At 42.6% G+C, this 20908-nt stretch overlaps 1 protein-coding gene across 1 annotated transcript in view; it reads left to right on the top strand.

The window, feature by feature from the left end:
* ARHGAP32 (Rho GTPase activating protein 32) overlaps positions 1-20908 on the top strand; it is a 91500-nt gene that overhangs the window by 56656 nt on the left and 13936 nt on the right. Inside the window, exons 6-21 of the mRNA XM_075280169.1 lie at positions 86-223; positions 675-767; positions 858-980; positions 1083-1160; positions 1988-2069; positions 6332-6382; positions 6987-7061; positions 10836-10985; positions 13423-13525; positions 13770-13914; positions 14672-14754; positions 17242-17349; positions 17890-18035; positions 19621-19822; positions 20284-20441; positions 20537-20611. Coding sequence (XP_075136270.1) covers positions 86-223; positions 675-767; positions 858-980; positions 1083-1160; positions 1988-2069; positions 6332-6382; positions 6987-7061; positions 10836-10985; positions 13423-13525; positions 13770-13914; positions 14672-14754; positions 17242-17349; positions 17890-18035; positions 19621-19822; positions 20284-20441; positions 20537-20611 — 1810 coding nt within the window. The remainder of the gene's footprint in view (positions 1-85; positions 224-674; positions 768-857; positions 981-1082; positions 1161-1987; positions 2070-6331; positions 6383-6986; positions 7062-10835; positions 10986-13422; positions 13526-13769; positions 13915-14671; positions 14755-17241; positions 17350-17889; positions 18036-19620; positions 19823-20283; positions 20442-20536; positions 20612-20908) is intronic.

Below are 20908 nucleotides of genomic sequence, written 5' to 3'. Positions count from 1 at the left end.
ACCAAAACCAACCATCAATGTCCTTGTCAAGTCACACTTTGCCAGTGCTGCAAGTTTTTTTATGATTTGTGGTGATGTCTCCTAGGGTCGCAGCTGGATAGTAAAAAGAAGTTATGAAGATTTCCGGGTGCTGGACAAACACCTCCATCTATGTATATATGATCGCCGCTTCTCTCAGCTCTCAGAGCTGCCCCGGTCCGACTCCGTGAAGGATAGCCCAGAGGTAAGGTTGCATATTCAGGTTGGCAGTGTATAGTTTAATCTACATATAATCTTCTCTGTAATCTCTATATTCCCTATATGAATTACTATAAGTGTAGTAGTACCTGGACATAAGCAGCAGTGCCCTCACCTGCAGAACACATTCATTCATCAGACGCTAGCTTTATATTTAGATCTTTTCATTGGAAGAATCCTATTCGTGGTTAAATGTCACTAGGTGCGTCTCCTTTTTGTTTGTTTCACACACTTGATGCAGGTGCACTTAGTAAGCACCACATGCTCTAAGAAAACATGGCTGATTTGAATGAAGCAGCCGTGACCATGGTGTTCATTACCCATTTACATAAAGGGCAGGGCAGTAATGGGCTCGTCTATAATGTTGATAAAGATGGGGCTGAGGATTTCTGCAGCCCCCTCTGATCCACTGGTTTATATCATGTGTTTTGTCTCAGCTGGTCACACAGATGCTGATGGCTTACCTATCACGCCTGTCAGCAATTGCCGGGAATAAGATCAACTGTGGACCAGCCCTGACGTGGATGGAGGTAAGAAATCTCAGAATTGTAAAGCCAGACATCTTAATAAAACTTCCTTCTGAATACACAGAGGTTTGGTTTTTCTCTTCTCTTCACTAGATTGATAATAAAGGAAACCACTTGCTTGTGCATGAAGAATCGTCCATCAATGTTCCTGCCATCGCTGCTGCTCATGTCATCAAACGCTATAACGCACAGGCTGCCGATGAACTGTCTTTTGAAGTAAGAAGATAAGTGGGGTACAGGGTCTTAGGGGAGATGGGTAGATGCTTTTAGACCTTTAGATTTTATCCTTTTGTCGTTAATGTTTTCACTATTCTACAGGTTGGAGACATTGTATCTGTTATTGATATGCCACCTAAAGAACTGACCACATGGTGGAGAGGAAAGCATGGATTCCAGGTGATAAAATAATAGCTATTTGTTGTGATCATTGTAGGCGCTGTCTTTTAAACTATCCCTTTGCTTCTGAATTCTGCAACTAAATGTTACATATAGAATTCTACATAAGCATGAGAGTAGGCTGCGTTCACATCTGGGGCAACATGGCGGCTCAGTGGTTTGCAGTGCTGGCTTGCAGTTCTGGAGTCCTACGTTTCAATCCAGCCAACATCTGCAAAGAGTTTGTTTGTTCTCCCCATGTTTGCATAGACATAGGCTGTAAATGTGAAGTGCTGTGAAATATGATGGTGCTATATAAGCAAAATAAGATAAAATAAAAATATGCACCGCTGTCTCCATTTTTCTGGTCCGTTGCAGGACTGGAAAACTGCCTGTCTAAAGACAGACAACAACAGATCCTGCAGAACCCTATTAACTATAATGAGGACTGTCAGGTATCCGTTATTGTTTCAGATATCGTGGGATGTAAAAGTCAGGTTTACAGGACTTTATAATCCAGGATTTCTGATGGACTATGCACCAGAGCATCTGAATGGAGACTCCTACACAGATGGAGGCTTACTCTATGCATACGATATATAACTATCAGAATTGCAAACCTGTATTATACTTCACAACTGCACTCACTGTTCTCCTGTGAATATAATACGTTACTTAGTTACATTCTTTGTCATACGGTACAGCTAGATATCACTCCCAATTTAGTGGAGCTCCTAAAATGCTGAGCAAGGGGAGGTCACATGAACCTTTTAGAGCCTTTTATAAAGATGACCAAGCAGCGTGATCTGGTGTTAGTATATGACCTTACATGAAGATTTCTTCCACAGGTTGGCTTTTTCCCCAGTGAATGCGTGGAATTAATCAATGACAAGGTTCCTCAGTCAATGACCAACTCTGTCCCCAAACCAGGTGAGTAGTTGATGTGTTAGAAACCTGTTGTCTGAATTAACCCATGTATGTAACTATTCTATAACCTGTCCATCACTGTCCTGTCTTCAGCCGAATGGTGCCCTATACTCCTAAGTGACTAGATGTAGCAAAGCTGCCACCGCAAGTCATGTATGTTTGTAGCGTTCTGTGATGTTACGTGTTCTTCCAAGTCTACAGTCCTAACAGATCACAAACATCATCTTGCGGTGTGTCCTACATCAAGCCTGAGTGTTAATAGGAGGGAGAAGTGGTGGAGAATTCGTTCAGCTCTCATTTAGCAGATACTGGTCTACGTTATAGATCAGAGCTTCTCTTTAGTATATTGACTAGATGGATATCCATCTCAGCCATTAGAAAACACATATAGGTAATAGTATACATAGAATTTTCCTTCATATTCAGGCACAGAAAGTGGTTTATTTAATTGATATTTCTTGAAAACTCGGGTGACTTTCTAGTATACTGTGATTCACTTACTGTTTTCAAGATCGCTGCTCTTAGTGAACCATTCATAGCTAGAAAACGGTCATACGTTTCTGTAATGCTGCCATATACATGAAGCAGACTTGTTGCACAAATATCTTCGACTAAAAATCAATGCCATACTTGTAACAGTGGCACTAATTTCTGCAAAACACATTCAGATGGAAGATACAGTCACAGATATTTCAGCAACAAATCTGCTGCATGTCAGTATGTTAATACGGTGCATAAATGAAACATAAAAGATGATAAATAGAAATCACAGTTGTAGTATATGCAGTATATTCAGTAATTCAGCTTCATTTCCACACAACTATAAAACCTATTTAACATATTCTATTATAATTTTGTCAAGTGTAAATCTAAGGGTCTCTCCAGTTGGTCAGATATACTGTGGAATCCCACCACAAACTCTGTAGCGTTTTACAGTCCCTGCAAAATGAATTAGATGTCTCAGTTTCTCATCCACGCAGCCCGTCGTCTTTTGCGTCAATCCACAGCTTGTGATTGTACACTATGTGGAGAAAAGTATGGGGGAGCGCCTCTTAGTCATTCAATTCAGGTGTTTCATTCGGTCTTATTGCTCCAGACTTATGAAAATGAGCATTTAGCCGTTCTGTCTGACTTTAGGTCAGGCCATATGGTGCATTTTGGGTACAGCCTTGGATGCATAAGTTGGGCGGGGATTTACTCATTTTAGCACATCCTGAAATTGTGGTAATGTGCTGTGCTTTAACGGAACTACAGATCTGCGAGTCTTAGGTACGGACACCCTCACAGCGATACGGAGTTCACTTCTTTGCAATCTCTGCTGTTGCTCTTCAGTAGTCCCAGTGCAAGGTAACCCTGCCACATGGAGAGTGGTGCCATAATTCATGAAGGGGAGAACTCAGTATCACAGGGTCTGGAGATGGTACCTGTCCCTGCAGCTCGTGTACTTATATAAACACATATATTCAGCTGCACCAAAACAAATAAGGATGCATGGTTCTGTAATAACATGGCACATTTCCACAGCTTCAGGATTGAAGTGAGCACCTTCCCCAACTTCGACATATAGAGCTGCACCAATAGTACACCCTGTAGCACCACCCTTACAAACAGCTGTGAAAGAATGGCTTGTTCTTCAGAGCTCACTGAATTCCAGCATTGTGCTGTAATAGGGCGACACCTTTGTAAGTCAGTTAATGAAATGTCTTCCCTGCTAGATATTCCACATCAACTGTGAATGGTATTAGTGAAAGGTGGAAGTGTTTAGGAACCGCAACAACTCCTGTGTAAAGTTACAGAGTGGGGCCTCCAAGTGCTGAGTATGCCTCGGACTGGTTCACATCTGCGCCCGGGGTCTCCGCTTTCAGGTTTCCGTTTCCTGCCCGAAACTGGGCAGGAGACGGAAACCTGCAGGCGTTTTTCAAACCCATTCATTTGAATGAGTTTGAAAGTGAGCGCCAGTGAGCATTTTGTGCTCTCCTCAGCGAAACCGTTTTCTTTTAACCGGACACAGAGTCAGACATGCAGGACTTTGTGTCTGGTTTTTAAAAAAAACGGTTTCGCCGCAGAGAGCACGAAACGCTCACCGGCGCTCACGGCCAAACTCTGCATGACCGGTTTCCGTCTTCTGCATGCAGAAGACGGAAACTGAAGGCGGAGACCCGAACGCTGGTGTTAACCCAGTGTAAGTCACCAATGCTCTTCTGACTCTGTCACTGCAGAATTCCAAAACTTCTCCAGCAAAAACTGCATCGGGAGCTTCATAGCTTGGGTTTTCATGCCATGATTCCTTACATCATTGAGCACAACGCAAAGCTTTGGACAGAGCAGTATAAAACATACCACCACTGGACTCCAAAGCAGTGGAAACATGTTCTGTGGAGTGAAGTATCTATTTAGTAGTTTAATGGACGAGTCTGGGTTTGAGGAATGCCAGAAGAACATTACCTGCTTGACTACATTGTGCTAACTGTACAGTTTAGTGAAGGAGGGACCATGCTCGGGGGTGGGCCTAGGCCCCTTAGTTCCAGTGAAGTAAAATTTTAATGCTTCAGCTTATTAAGGTGTTTCGGACAATTGTATGCACTCCAGCTTTGTGGGAATGGTTTAGGAAAGATCCTTTTCCATACCAGCATGACTGTTCCCTAAGTCAGAAAACAAGGCCCAGAAAGGTATGGTTGTGATTTTGTGTGGAAGAACTTGACTTACCCAAGCCCTGACCTCAGTTCTATCAAACATGTTTAGGATGAGCTAGAACGGAGATTATGAACCAGACTCTGACATCCAACATAAGTATGTGACCCTACCAGTGATTTTCTGGATAAGAACACAGTTCTAGCGTCACACTCTATAATAATGTTTTACCTTCAGTGGAGGAACCAATTCCATATTAATGGCTATGGATAAAATAGGGTGCCTTAAAAGTTCCTGTAGGTGTAAATGTAGGTGGCCCGCTAATTTTGCTCATATATAATATTTTGGAGGGGGCTTTCATCATAGACTTTACAGAGTGGGCAAAAAAAAATCAGCATCGAAATATGAAAAAAATAAATAAAGGAAACGAGGCAAAATGAAGAGAGATTTTATAGTAGTCACATGTGTTTCTCCAGGAAGATCTGTGGTGCAAAATCCACAACGAATCTAACCTGTATGGACAGAGCCTAAGAAGCAGCAAAGATAGTTGTGACCATATATTACATTACAGCTAAAGGGCGCCTTCACACGGAGTTTACGCTCCGTGTATTCTGTCCATTTTACACATGTAAAAATACACGTGTAAAATGTAGTTAGCCATTGAGTTCAATGGCTTGTTCGTATAACATGCGTCTACGCGCGTGCAAAAAGGCACGCATTGTACGAACAAGCCATTGAACTCAATGGCTAACTACATTTTACACGTGTAAAATGGACAGAATACACGGAGCGTTGACAGAATGCACGGAGCGTAAACTCCCTGTGAAGGCGCCCAAATACTGTGTTTCCCCAATGATCACATAATTGGACCTGCAGAATATCGCTGAACAGTGGCTTTATTTATAAAAGTAATGGCCCTTTCAATGAGTAAGAAAGGAGACTGAATTTCTTAGGGACTTGGGAAAGGTCCAAACGTGGCTAGAAGACAGAAGCAGGTGACTAATGAGGGGTCTTAGGGCCAGCAACATGAGCAGAATATCCATGAGAGTGCAGTTCTGCTACCTCATAATTTCTTCTACCCAATGTGTTACTACAGATACATTTACCACAGCAGCATTTTGCATTGAGTTTTCCTGAACATTTTACCTGGTCAGCACAGCTAAAAGTCTACACGATCAATTACTGGGTGACATGAATACAAAGCATGCAGCAGAGATATCCATGTGATTATAGGGCGCAGAGGCTGACGGTTACCTTGTGCCTATTTTCTTCAGACACCATTCTCGACTATAGTTTGTACAGGGCCCTGGAATGTGTTGTGCTGTCTCTCATATTCTCATCTCACGCCTCATTGTACTAACATAGGAGCACCAGAGCAGGTTGCGTTGTGCTCCATCTCCTGCTTGCAGGACATATTTGTGGTGTTTTTGTTCTGTAGTTCTGCTTCTAAACAGTGTTGTGTCCCGTCTTTGTGTGTTGTTTGTTGAGCCATGTTTCTCCAAAGGCTTGTCTCTTGTTTTTATACATTAACGTCAGTAAATGATCTGGTTCTGAGGGGATCTACAATAGGAAAGGTTAAAGTTCTGCTTTGCTTGTTTGCTTTTTAATCCTTTGTTGTGATCTGTTCCCTCCAGTCTCCCCTGCACACGGAATGAGGCCGGCATCCTGGAGCTACTTCCCCCCCTGTACGGTTCCATGTCTTCTCTCTCTCCCTTTCCCTTTCTCTCTATAATGCATGTGCTACAGAATACAGGGTAAGGTCTGCTGCAGGCTACTGCTTATAGCGGGGACATTAAGAGGTAGGACCCAGATTATAGGCACAGGTCCAGAGCTACATAGCAAACTGCAGCCTAATATGTTATTCTAAATGGTGGGGTGCATCCTCACATGTGCTCGAATGTAGAGATTGCATTCAGAATTATTGTAGGTTCTGTTCCTGCTGCAAAAGGTCTAGTGTGTAGTTGTATAGACAGTGCTAGCTACATACCTGCATTCAGGCATAGATGGAGTAGTGCGATTAGATGGCAGCATCAGATTAATGCTCATAGCTGACATACATACTGAGCACACACATCACTTACATAGGCAGTGAGAAGTATCCACAGAGCAGCGGTCAGACCAATTGATCATATTCCTGCACTCAGGCCTAGTATCACTCAGGCTCACACATGACCAGGCTATTCTGCACTCCTCACTTTCATATCTCAATCTGTTTCTCAGCTTTTATCCATATTCATTGTCCTCCATAATCTCATATGTGTTCCCTCTCCCTTCCCCACACAATCGCAGATTTGGAGATGGATAGTGTAAGGCCAGGGCAAGCATGCCTTTCTGAGGTACCCAGCCCCTACAAGTTCAGCTCAGGTATCGCTTCTATGTATTGTTCTTGTACCTGTACAAAAAGCTCCTACGTCTGAGAGTCCTGGGGGGAAGGTTTTGTTCTAGTTCTAGAAATGGCCTTTATCTCCCACTAAGTCTAGTATAATAAACAACTTTTATACCCAGCGGTCTTCATATTGCCTAGAGATGATAGAATAGCTTTTGATATCACACAAGTAATAGTGGCCATACACATTAGATTGTCAGCCATCCTTTCTCTGTGGTCACATCTGGCAGTGACGTATTCCACTCTCGTTACTGAGAACACATGGCTGAGCATGCAAGTGTATTGGGACACCAGGGGGAATGGCCATTGTATTCCCCACAGGACTCTGGACAGGGCTTGAGTTTCTAACACAGATGTAATTTAGATCTAGAACTTTCTACTAACAAGTAACCAGGGACAGGAGAGCCTCAGCTTGCTGCTGCTTGTACTTGGCCTTTGTCGCTGTGATATTACAGGTGTCTGTCTGTCCCTGTCTATGCAATGTACTGGAAAGCGGATAGTTGTATATGAATTGTGACCTATATGGCTGCAGGGATTATATGTTTCTAAATTCACCTTCTTTAGAGCATTGAACAGGGTAATGTTCTAGGTAAGAATGAGCTCTTAAGTCATTCATTGAGCAAGGAGTAACCAAACGATTCCTTAAATTAGGTTACATGATTCACACCCATGGTTCTAGTAATTGCTGGGCTGCGTTCTTATGATTATTGGGTTAGTTATCAAAATATCTGTCATAACCCGTCATTGAGATCTCTGTACAGAGCTCTCACCTGGATATTATATGTATAATAATAATGATAACCTTTATGTCTATAGCACCAAACTATGATCAGGGGATAAAGGTCCACAACCCTGGTAGAAGAGCTTGCAATCTAATGGTGACCTTTATAGCTGTACACAGCTTTCAGCAGCCAGGTGTACTACATGGTTAATTTGAAGGTTACATGGATTGGTTGGTGTTTCTGCAGTGAGTCTGGATGGGGAGGTAGGAATGTCAGGAATCTTGTGCCTGCTGCACAGGACAATACAAAGGAGGCACAGGCTCATCTGAGCCTCTCTCCTCACTCCATAAAACTTGCAGATTAGTATACAGACATGGTCTCATTAATGTTACAGTGGTTCTCTGTATTATTGCCATACGGTATGGAGGGAGTGGGGGAGGACAGTGCCAGACAGCAGGAGGGGGGTGGGTGGTTCCAGACTGTGCACCTGGTAAAAGAAAAAAGACTACAAGTCAGGAGCCTGAAATGGAGGCGTGACGGGAGCGAGAGCTGAGGAGGAGCAACTACCTGAGGAGAGGAGAAACAGGAAAATGCTGTACAAGTCATCAACAGAGTAAGGGACAAGAGGCCGTGCTGAGATCTAGTGTGGAAATATCTAGCCCAAACCTGGAGATCTGTGCTGCTTGGCAGAAGGCATAGAGACAGAAGAGAGGCTTGTGAGCCGTATAGATACATGTTAGACAGGCTATTCACTTCCAGAAAGAAAGCCAATGGTGAATGTCTATGCTGTAGACCAGGCTGATATACCTGTGGGACTCTGCTCACAAAAGACCAGGTAAGAAGACAACGCCGTGTGTACCATGATGTGCTCCAAACTGCTGGCAACTCTTTGCTTCTTCTTTTGTTTTCTTTCTTCATGGAAATAAACTGCAGCTCACAAAGCAGGAGTGGGGAGGGGGCAAAAGCAGATATAGGTGAGAAGTGAGCACAGGAGTTATAGAAAATATATGTATTTGCAGTAGTGTTTCCTCCTTTAGGATCATGCAGGTTCTTATCCAGGCTGTAGAAATGGCAGTTCTGGTTCTTTTCTGGAGATTTTGTTTCTATAAATATGGGCATGTGAGCCATAGTGCCTGGCGGGAGGGGCCATCCTGAAGCTTGCATGCTATCATGGTGGTGGTCACATTTAGTATCCTTACTGCCCTGGCTTTTCTGTGATCTTTTATCTCATTGTATGTATATGCTGCTGAGCTTGCAGAGTGTAAGCCTCACTCCAATACATCATTGCAGCTGTGCAGGTCAGTGCGGTCCTTGTCTGTGTCAGTGTCTATAGTGCATCTCTTTATAGGGAGCAGCGATCCCCCCTGACCTTGGTTCTTCATGGGTTACTTCCGTATATCACTTTCAGAAAAGCCTCTGTGCGATTTTGTGGTTGTGGCGAGTGCCTAGCACTGACTTAATATTACACTGTGGTGCATCTTCTAATGCCACTTTAATTCCTGTAACACCTGGCTCTAAATGGCATTATTGTACGGAGAGGTAGCTTGTGTTTCCAGACACTGGGCAGGATTCCAGGAGTGAAGTGGAGGGAGACCCAGTTGTGCCAGCTTCTGCCAAGCTTCTATGATGGCAGCTGTTAGCAAAGGTACTTGAGGGACATGTACATTCACAAAATGTGTTCTGTCATAGTGTTGTACATCAGCGTTTCCTGTCAATCTGGTAATGACAGCAGATTTAACCTCATTCTGATATTTTCATGGCAAAATGTTTCTAAAGGGGCAAAGGTGACCTCGGGCCATTGTGTTTTGCTAGCTACCGCCTAATCTTTTGTGGTCATTGTCCGCCTGTCAGGTGACTATATGAGCAGGCGTGTGTATGTGTGTATATATAAGCACCAAGGACAAGAGCTTCCCCATCATTAAGCCTAATTACACATTCTGCAGAAAACAGGAGACAAGGGTTATAGGTTAATGACCAGGGCTCAGATGTCATGATGGTAACGCAGCGTACACTGCTGATTCTAATTAATTGAATATTTTTTATTTATTTATACAGTTGTATAACATTATTCTACTGTTTAGTGAGGGGTAAAATCTGTTGTTCTATGGAAACCATCTAAAACTTGCTGTGTATAGAATTCTTGTTGTGTCATCACTTTTTTCCATGTAGTGATGTCTTGCTCTATTTGTCTGTGGCCAGACCGGCCTCCTAATGTAAGAATAGGTAACTATGTATGCATACAGCTGTATACCCTGGCAAAAACCACAGCAACATCCATATAGATGAAACTGCAGCAAATCCTGATAAAACATATGCTGTACGATGAGGTTTCACCGCAGCTCAGCTGTACCATGTGAATATGTCTTAATACTCTAGGTATTTCCTACTCCTTTTGATACAAAATGGACATTTAATTGGATCTGTTGCCATTCGCTACCCTGCTTGTTGACCGTTTTTAGGTAGTATTACTATTCTATCATGAATCTTACCTAAAACATTAACATCCCATATACTGGATATTGTATATGGCAACATCAGTGTGAATTGTAGATCGGGCTGTGTAACCCTTCTTTTTCTTCATCATTACATGCGTGTCTGTTTCTGGATACATCGATGCATCTCTCATTGGGCTGTTGTCTATGTGACGCTGTACTGACCCTTCTGTGATATGTAATAATGAGCTTGTTCTATTCATTATAGTAATTGGTAGTGACATGCTCTGGGTCGCCTCCTGCTCACTGTCCATTGTACCCTGGCTGAGATTTGGCTAATGAATGAATTTGGAAAGCTCTGAATGGTGGGTTGTCCTCCTCCATGTGCAGTGGTGTGTGTGGCCATCAGAGATATCTCCGATTCAGCCTCATAATGAGATGCACAGGGTCCTCGACTCAGGAATCATTGACTCTTTATAAGCTGAACCATAATGGGGGAGTTGTCCATTCATCTGCACAATGTCTGTCTGTGTCTGTAACTGTCGTGGACAATTGTGTTTGTTTTTTAACTAATGTGGATCTCATGTTTTCTGTGCAGTGTCCCGGAAACACGGCAAGCTCATCACATTCCTCAGGACCTTCATGAAGTCCAGACCCAGCAAACAGAAGCTGAAGCAGCGAGGGATCCTGAGGGAACGGGTGTTCGGCTGTGACCTCGGAGAACATCTGCTGAACTCTGGCCAGGATGGTAAGGACTCCTGAGATGGTAGCAGTCGAGAGGTATCTCCATCCCCCCCTTCCCCTCCTTCAGTGTTATTTTACGCTCTTATACAACGTACATGATAAACAGGTTGGGCTGGAATGTTGTGAGCTTTGCTGTTGGGAAAACACACTCTCACCATCTTGGAGGAAAACCGCATTGTGAGCTCTGTGGCAGATGAGCATGACTGTATTAAGACCAACTCTACTACTCTTTTAATATTTGTGTTTCAAGTCCTCACCGCTGAGGTCAGTGGCTGAAATTATTCCTCCTGGCATTTTGAGACAAAAAAAAATAAATTCTGACCATGTGCAACCTGTGATGGTGGATGTACAATGTATTGTAGCTTCCTTGTAATGATCCCTGAAACTGTGTGAACAGGGCTGTGTCAACTTGGCTATTTAGTTTCATGATGGACATAGATAAGTTGAAATCTTGAGAAAATGATGAGGAATTGAAACACAGTATCGGTCTGCTAGAAAGGTGCAGATCTTTTCATTATATAAGCACCTTACATTGTTCATGTTGTTTTTTGTATTGTAAAACACTATATACATTTCCTTCTCAATTTCATTATATTTGTGGACTATAGATGAGACTCACTTGCCAAAGGCTTAGTGGTATCAGATGTGATTTCAAAAGGCTGAAGTTCAAGATGCGTAGCGAGAAATGTACTCAACGTGGGATTAAACAAAGTGATAGAGTAACCGAGGTGGGGGAGGGGCAGAACAATCGCCGTGTAAGGGACAGTGGAGTAAGGATAATCAGGTAATGGAATTTCGCACACCCTGAGGTGCTGGAGGTTGACTCACTAAGTGGATTTAGAACGAGTCAGATGCTTTTCCTACAAGAAATAGTCACTATAATTAGTAATAATTTAGACTAGTTAGTCTTGGGATTTAATGAAGTTGTACTTGTCTGTCTGGGTTTTGCTATTCCTGCAGAGTCATAATGTCTGGTCACTGCTTATACATGCGGACGCTGATGGTGACAGCAGTAGTGTCCACAGGCAGGCTGTCAAAAAATTTTGTGATTTGGCCGGAACTATAGAGGAAGAGCCATATGAAGCAGTGAACACCTAGAGCTGCACGTGTCAGCCATAATTATAGGGCAGAGTTACCTGGGACAGGGTGTGACCCCTGGGAAGAATCGCTGGATGCATTCAGCAGGGACATGCAGAAAACCTGAAACCAGGTGTGAGAGTTACACCTGGAAGAAAAGTGTCTCCTCCTGTTGCCAGCATTGTCAGAGCAGCACTCCTCACCTGCACTGCAGCATTCCTGGGGTGATAGTAAGGAGACAATGTGATGTTCTGTTTACCTTGCTGTAATCCCATATGCCAGAGTCCTGCTGCTGATTTGGGAAGGGAGCAAAGTCACAGTTTATCTTCAGGGATAATGGAAAAGGCCTAGATATGTTACTTGTATTCTGCCTTCTGTGGATGGCCGCCATAGAAATTCACACAGAACTGCTGCTGTGGTTATAGATTGAGTAGCACCCTGCAGGATTATCATTGTTGTTAGAACATACACCATTTTGAAAACCTTTTTTCCCCATTAAACCTAGATGCAAGATAGATAAGGAACATCTGATACAGTACCAAAATTCTCCATAAAATGTTCTGTCTGAAAAGCTTGTGGAAGAGTTTCTACAATTGTCTCTTGTCCTCTTTAGGGGGCGTTCACACTTGCACCCTGTGTCCGCCCGCCGTCCTATTTCCAAGAGAAACTGGATAGGGGACGGCGGCCAGTTTTAAAAGCCATTCATTTGAATGGGTTTTAAAAGCAAACCACTGGTGTCCGTATGCAGCCTCTCCGCTGGGAAACCAGCATACGGACACCAGTGGTTTGCTTTTAAAACCCATTCAAATGAATGGGTTCTAAAACTGGCCGCCGGGAAGCCGTCCCCTATCCAGTTTCTCTGGGAAATAGGATGGAAATCCGGCGCGCGGACACAGGGCGCAAGTGTGAAGGCCCCCTCACTAATACATTTGAGTTGAACAGATACATTATCCTGAAATACAAAGACAGAAAACAGATCTTGACGTTTTCTTAGGAGAATTGAACTGGTAGCAATAACCTAACAATAACCTAAATTGCTTGTCCTTCATTGCAGTAACATTTTTATTGTAGCGGCTTTCCCCCTAGCCAGAGACAATGGAGTGAAGCATGTTACTACAAAACCTATTGGTCAGTGTAAATGCTGGGTAATAAAAAAGAATGCCTTAAGGGAAATGTATAGACAGTATCAGTTTAGTGTTCCTTCAAGGCTCGGAGAGAAGAAGGAAGAGAGAACGGGACAGTTATCCTCTTAATGATTTCGTTGAGTGCTCAATTAAGATCTACAGGTCATTGTCTGCTAGAAAGCAGGAAATTGTTTGCTTGCTCGGTCTTCTAATGTCTTCCTCCCACTCTCCCCTGTTAAGTCCCCCAGGTCCTCCGGAGCTGCACAGAGTTTATAGAGAAACATGGAATTGTGGATGGAATTTATCGATTGTCTGGAATTGCCTCCAATATTCAGAAATTACGGTCAGTGTATGAGTTTAATGGAAAAATCAAAAAATCTAAATTTTGACGCTTAAATCCAATTTGGAACGTTATAAGAACTAAACCGCCCCCTGATCACGCAGTTTAGTTGTGCTTAATGATGGTGGGATCACTCCTACAAATAGTCCCCACCATCACAAATCTATAGTATATGGCCAGCTTTACATGCAGAACGTGGTAGGAGCTGTGGATGATAAATGTACTATTGTTCGTTTTTCCCTTCTAGACATGAGTTTGACTCTGAGCAGATCCCAGACCTGACTAAAGATGTCTATATCCAGGACATTCACTGTGTGGGTTCCCTGTGTAAGCTTTACTTTCGCGAGCTGCCCAATCCTCTCCTCACCTACCAGCTGTATGAAAAATTCTCTGTAAGTATTTTCATAACCAAAACCTAATCTTTTCTATTCATGACAATGCAACCGCATTCCAGCACTTTATGAGGAGGTAAGAGGTGACAAGCAGTATGGCAGAAATATGTCAGTAAGGAAAAGAAGCGTAAAGAAGGCTCTGTTCAGTAACGTACTACTATATGGATGTTTAAGATTTAATCTTTCCTTTAATATAGTGTGCATGTGGCCCTTGGGAAGCATGGATCCACCATTCTGATCCAATCTTAGTTGGCTCAATTAAATGTTGCTAATTGATAAGTAAGTGCCAACCAAGAATACTTATGCCGGGTGTACACAGTACAATTTTTTTTTACTTTTTTTTTTTTTTTTTTTTTTTTTTTTTTTTTAGTTAGGAGTAGCTTATTTCTACCATGCCAGTAATCCAGAGTTTATCAAGTTAAAGGCCAATGACATATCGGTGAAAGCTATAGGAGCGTTTGCCACTCATTAGTGCCACTAAAAACTGCATTCAGTTCTCCAGCAAAAAAGCACAATGTAAACCCAGCTTTAGGTCTGGTTTTCACGTTGCATCTGATACCTTGCTGACCTGCAGATTGGTGCAGTGTACCAAAGCACTTGTTATTGGAGTGCGGTCTGCTTGAGAACCGTGGAGTTTTGGCTACAATGTAAGAATCTATCCCAAAGGACTCCTCTGTTTCGGTTTATGTTAGACAGTCCAGTATTACTATGAATTTTCAAAAAAAAAAATTTTCTTTTGGTTTGTCATACATGACAGGATGCCGTCTCTGCAGCAACAGATGAGGAACGATTAGTGAAAATCCATGATGTCATCCAGCAGCTTCCACCTCCACATTACCGGTCAGTTTCTCTTTCTCTCCCTGTAAATGAATGGAGATCTGAATGTAATTACCACGGATTCTGGAGATCATATTCACAAAGTGCAGATTTGATGCAGGAATTGTAGCGCCTCTCCCATTCATCCGAATGGTGTTTGCAGAAATCCATGCACATGCTGGAGAAAGAACCCCATTCACATGTACTTAACTCATTGCTAGTCGCCAGTATTTTTACAACAATTCTGCTGCCTGTCAACACACGTATTCTTGGAACTTGGGTGTTCAGTTTGTGTTACATGAACACAAGTGAGTACTTACACTGCCCGCATGTTGTGCTTTGAATATACAATACAGAGTATTATAAAAGTCATGGATTTGAGGAAGGGGTATTTGGCTTCTAAATCGGGAGAAACACAGTAGAGATGATGCTCTATATGACCTCAGCCCCTTCCCATGTCCCAGCTGGCCCCTCAGCATGAAGGAATGTGGAGGAGGAGGGCTGTCGTGAAAGGACACGTCTTCGCACTATGTCTGTAAGATGTTGTGACTACACTGTGCTCCAGAAATGTAGAAAATTCCTTTAGCTGGATGAATTCACCCCATTAATTTTGTCTGACTGCTTCAGAGTGGACACTGTGACCCCCTCAAGCAGAACATTTTTAGGATCCTATAGAAGTGATTTTCCCCCCAGAAGAGGAGTCTCCCATTGTGAAATATATAACAGACCAGAAGGTGTTACCTATAGTGTAAAAGATCTCCTATCCTCCAAGACCCTGCATGGAAGTGGAGAAAATCTAAAATATCCCCTTGACATAAGTATTCAGACTCTTTACTAGTACTTAGTTGAAGTATCTTTGGCGCCTCCAGTCTTCTTTGCTATGATACCACAAGGGTTACACACCTGGATTTAGGAATTTTCTGCCATTCTTCACTACAGATCCTCTCCGGCTCTGTCAGATGAAATGGGGACAGTAAGGCCTATGGCTGGGCCACTTGGGGTCATTCACAGAATTGTCGCTAAGCAACTGCTATTTTTGGCTTTGTGCTTGGGGTCATTGGCCCAGATTTCTCATGTCGTGTATGTTAATTTTATAGGATAATAAGGGATAAGTCACTTTTGTCTTTGCACAAAAATTGACTTTTTTTTGTTTTCTCTCCATCGTCCTTGCCATCTACCCAAAGAGGGATGGATACATATTGTCATTTGTGCCAGAAATCCAGCATAAATGAAATGGGAAATGTATGCCAGCCCATAGTGTTCTCCATTTCCCTCCCAAGTGCACAGCCCAGCAGAGGCTATACTCCATCATATGAGGTGCGCCCTCCACCAGCTCATTGGCTATGAATTCTGGATTTAAAGGGATTGTATCATTGCTGTCAGTGGTTTTTAGATAAATATATGCCTGGATAGCCTTTAAAAAGACTATTCTACTACAATCTTCTTTTTATCAATTCTTCCCGCTGTTCTGTTGTAATCCTGATTAATTACTGACCCCCTTCAATGTCATACCTTTAGTCACACACCCCTCCATTGCTTGTGGTCCGTCTGACCCTCCTCCTCCTCCCTGGATGTTCTTCCAGTCAGATCGCGCTGCTGCATTTGAATTCTTGGGCATGCACAGTTCCACTCCATTCAGAGTGGTACTGCGCTTGTTGTTTGAGCGCCATTTTGTTGTATCGCTATAGAACTCAGCATACTCAGTTAGAAGGGTGGTGCCATTATGGAGACTTTTCTTCTATCCACAGGATATTCTAGGGGGGGGGGGGGGCTGACCACCAGGGGGAGCATCAGTAGACTTGCACCACCAGTACTCCGATGACTTCTATGGGGCTGCAGGTGCTGACGGAGATTAGTCCTGGCAGCCCCATAGTAGTAAATTGTCACACAAGTGAACTGGTAAATAACAAGGAGGATTTAGGGGATTTTCTGTCTCCCATTCCCAGCAATGGGACTCTTGTGCTATATCCACAGGATAGTGAGGGATAGGGGATAAGTGTCCTTATCATCACAAACCCTTTTAATATATGTATGTTGTGTTCAGCTTATTTAGTAGGGAAGAAATGAGCTACTGTCAGACACCCCTGATATTGATTCAAAGGAACAAAAGAATTTAGCCTGACGAGAAATTTCTTTATGGATGAAACTACAAAGTATTTTCAGAATAATCTACATAGTTAATGGTCTGTTGTCCTATCTTCTTAGTCATTGGTAATGCTGCTGCTTTCATACTGTACAGTAGGTACAACTTACTAAGACTAGCGTTTCCTATGCCAGTCTTGATCTCCTTTGTGCTGGTCTCCTAATGTATTAAAAAACGCATGCCTTTTAAGTTGGGTGTATCTATGACCCACCGTGTGTGTGTCAGAAATTGACATTTCTGCCTTCTAGAAGCTGCGGTAGTCCATGCTTCTTTCAGAGACATTTGGATGTTTTGCTGTAAACCACTCATTTTTCTGATCTTGGATTACTTCTTTAGGCTCATGTACTGGTCACTTGTGTTACTTGCAGGACACTTGAGTTTCTCATGCGTCACCTCTCCCGATTGGCAACCTACTGCTCCATCACCAATATGCACACCAAGAACTTGGCCATCGTCTGGGCACCAAACCTGCTCCGGTATGGGACCGTTAATTCCCGGTATGGTACATGGCAGGATGCCGATAGACTCTCGCTTATATCAGACCCTTCTCTGTCCACTTTCCTTTTCCTTTCTCCCCTACAAACATCTGTAGCATGTTCTGGCTTCAATTGCCATCAACACTTTAGACTGTGTCTGCAGCAGCAACACATTTTATATTATCGCTGATGATCTATAGCAATTAACATCTGTCATTCTGCCAAATTATGGGGGATGCGGTTATGAGTAAGGATAGAAGTGATTACAACGGAGCGGATGTAACCTCATCCACACAGTGCAATAATTAGATCTTTGGGTCGGTTTCCTTCTGGAAAATTAATATCTAGTAATAGTTTCTATAAGAGTTGGGGATGATGTAAGGATCACAGGGAATATCTGATGAAATCTGCTAATTTCTCCTAGAAAAAAAAAAAAAAAAAACACACAGAACATCTCTTTAATAAATATCACTGCATCTAGTGAATCTTGTTTACTGTTTAGAGTCTCCATTAATATTTTTTAAATGTATTTTCTTTTAGATCAAAGCAGATTGAGTCAGCGTGTTTTAGTGGAACAGCAGCTTTCATGGAGGTGCGGATCCAGTCTGTGGTTGTGGAGTTCATCCTGAACCATGTGGAGGTGCTCTTCAGCCCCAAGCTGAGCTCTGTTATACGAGATGGAGCAGGTGAATACGGGATCATTATTAATAGCCTCATACTGACCTGTCCACAGAAAGGCAGGAAGAAGGACTTTTCCTCCTCTTTTATCCACAATCCATGTCCAACTTAAAGGGGCTCTATCAGCAAAATCATGCTGATAGAGCCCCACATATACGTGAATAGCCTTTAAAAAGGCTATTCAGGCACCACTAAAGTTATATTAAACTACACCACCCCCCCCACCCCACCCCCCACCCCCGTTTTAAAAGAACACCCTAAAACAGAATGTGATCTACTTACCGAAGGTGCACGGTGGGTGGGCATTCAGGGTGCGCCGTCTTCTTCATCCACGCCTCCTCTTCCTGCGATGTCCTCGGGTCCCGTCTTCCTCTGGCGCTCGCGAACTGACATTGCTAAAAAAAAAAAAAAAAAATGGCCTGGGCTCATGCGCAGTAGCCGTAGTAGAAGCAGCATGCTACTGCGCAGGCGCCCAGGCTGTTTTTTTTAAGCAGTCAGTTCGCAAGCGCCGGAGGAAGATGGGACCCGAGGACATCGCAGGAAGAGAAGGCGTGGATGAAGAAGACGGCACACCCTGAATGCCCACCCACCGTGCACGTTTGGTAAGTAGATCACATTCTGTTTTAGGGTATTATTTTAAAACGGGGGGGGGGGGTAGTTTGATATAACTTTAGCGGTGCCTGAATAGCCTTTTTAAATGCTATTCACGCATGTGTGGGGCTCTATCAGCATGATTTTGCTGATAGAGCCCCTTTAAAGGAAATCTGTCACAGACTACAAACAGGTCTTTCTAGAATGGGTTTGCAAAGTGACTGCCCATGAACGTCTTCTGCCTGTCCGCGGCGAAACCGTTTTTTTTTTAACTGGACACAAAGTCATAGCGCATTTTGCTATACACGCCTCCAGTGTTTTATAAATCTTGTATATCGACAGTAATGGTGATCTAGTATTCTTCAAAGACACCTGCACTGGCAGTCTCAGAGTTTCATGAATTACTGATTTACTCTTGAGAAATTGGGATTTACCTAGAAGCGGTATATGCTCATGGGAAACTAGGTGAACATATGAGTAGGATTAAATTATCATATCTTTCAATCTACCACTACCGAGTTGCATCCTTGTTTTCCCACATTGCGCAAGCGATTTTTTTTTTTATTTTATTTTTTTAATGCCGGTTTACTAGTTCACACCTTTGTTTTATTCAGGTTACGCACCTTTAATAAATTCTATTTTTAGATGTTCACAATAACTAGAACCAAAAATCATATTATTTATTTTGTTAAGCACAAGCTTACCCTGAATTGTACTTTCTTGACATTAATAGGAGCAATCAGCATTTTGTCAGTCAATAACCACTCCTTTACCCATCAAAACCAAAAAGACAGTTTTTTGGGGTTGTTGTTTTTTTTTTTTTTTTTTTTTTTTTTTGAACCGTACCATTTCTGGAAAAGGTTACCAATGAGCTGAGATTCCAGTTAAACATTTGTGCATTGAATCTATCACAATACAATAACAATTGGAATGAGATTTTATTATTCCACGAGAGTCTGAACTACTTAAATCTAACTCTATCTCTCTCTTTCTATTTGTTAGGCCACACTTCTCTGTCACGACCAAAGTCTTTGCTTGTATCTTCACCTTCCACAAAATTGCTTAGCCTTGAAGAGGCCCAAGCACGGACACAGGCTCAAATCAACTCCCCAGTCGTGGCAGACAGTAAATACATAGAAGTGGGAGAAGGACCAGCTGCTCTGCAGGGCAAGTTTCACACGGTCATTGATTTTCCATCAGAGAGGTGAGAACAGAGGTTGGGACAAAACCCATATATGCTCTGTAAAATGCTCCACCTAGTGGTAGATAAAGGCGCAAGCAGCAGATCTTCACACACAATAGTTTTTGTAAAGGTAATTTCCAGAATGACCTAGTTGATGTGAAACCACAAGTGCAGACTGATGTTTTACAGAAAAGGAATATTCGTTTTGTGATACAGACTTTGATGGCAATTATCCATGTTGTTTCTGTAATGAAGACTATACATTGATTTATTTTACCTTATGACATGTAAATTCTTGTCCTGGGCAAACACTCAGAGTGTTGATTACATTTTCCCACACCAGTTTACTTAATAAAAGTTGTGCTCTGATTGGCTGCTATAGACTGTCTTTTACACTGTTTTGGTAAAGGAGTCCTGTTTTTCATGAGATTTCCCATTTGTATATCATTGATCATCTAAGTTATCTTTGTTTTGTTTGTAAGAAAAAGGCCACCCCCCAAGATGAAGAAGTCTCCAGTGGGCAGCTGGCGCTCCTTCTTCAATTTAGGGAAGTCATCAACCTCTTCATCTTCAATGTCTAAGAGGAAGCTGACCCGAAACCCAAGTGAACCATCTGAGATGAAAGCCATGGCATTAGCAGGTAAGAAGTAGTCACTGCTGGTTTCAGGTATGGCTGTGTTATGGATCTTTCCTCTAAGACTGAAAAGTTGTATTGATTGTGGATTTTTTTTGTAGGTGGAAGAGGTGACACTGGGACTATGCGGTCCGCTAAAAGTGAAGAGTCACTGAGTTCTTTGCATGCTGCTGATGGTATGTCTGCTATCACAGAAGTCTTCTTACCTCTCACAGAGCAGAATGAGTTGGGTTAGCTTGCTTCCAATAAGTTTTTTGTGAAAGGGCCCTTAAAAAGGACCTTACACCACCTCCACCCTTTGTATCATTTAATTAGCACTGATCCGGTACAGTTGGAATTTCTTCTCCTAGTCCCCACCATTCCTGAGCGATGAGTGCTGATAGCTTTTGTACCTCATATGCTATTTAGGTTTTCTACTGTCAGAAGGATGGTGCCAGGCAGCAGTAGGCAAGGGATGTGATTCTGAGTTCTTA

The sequence above is a fragment of the Leptodactylus fuscus genome, chromosome 6 (genome assembly GCF_031893055.1).
Source record: "Leptodactylus fuscus isolate aLepFus1 chromosome 6, aLepFus1.hap2, whole genome shotgun sequence".
Lineage (NCBI taxonomy): Eukaryota > Metazoa > Chordata > Amphibia > Anura > Leptodactylidae > Leptodactylus > Leptodactylus fuscus.
The sequence above is the reverse complement of the archived record's forward strand: the minus strand, read 5'-3'. Positions and strand labels throughout refer to the sequence as shown.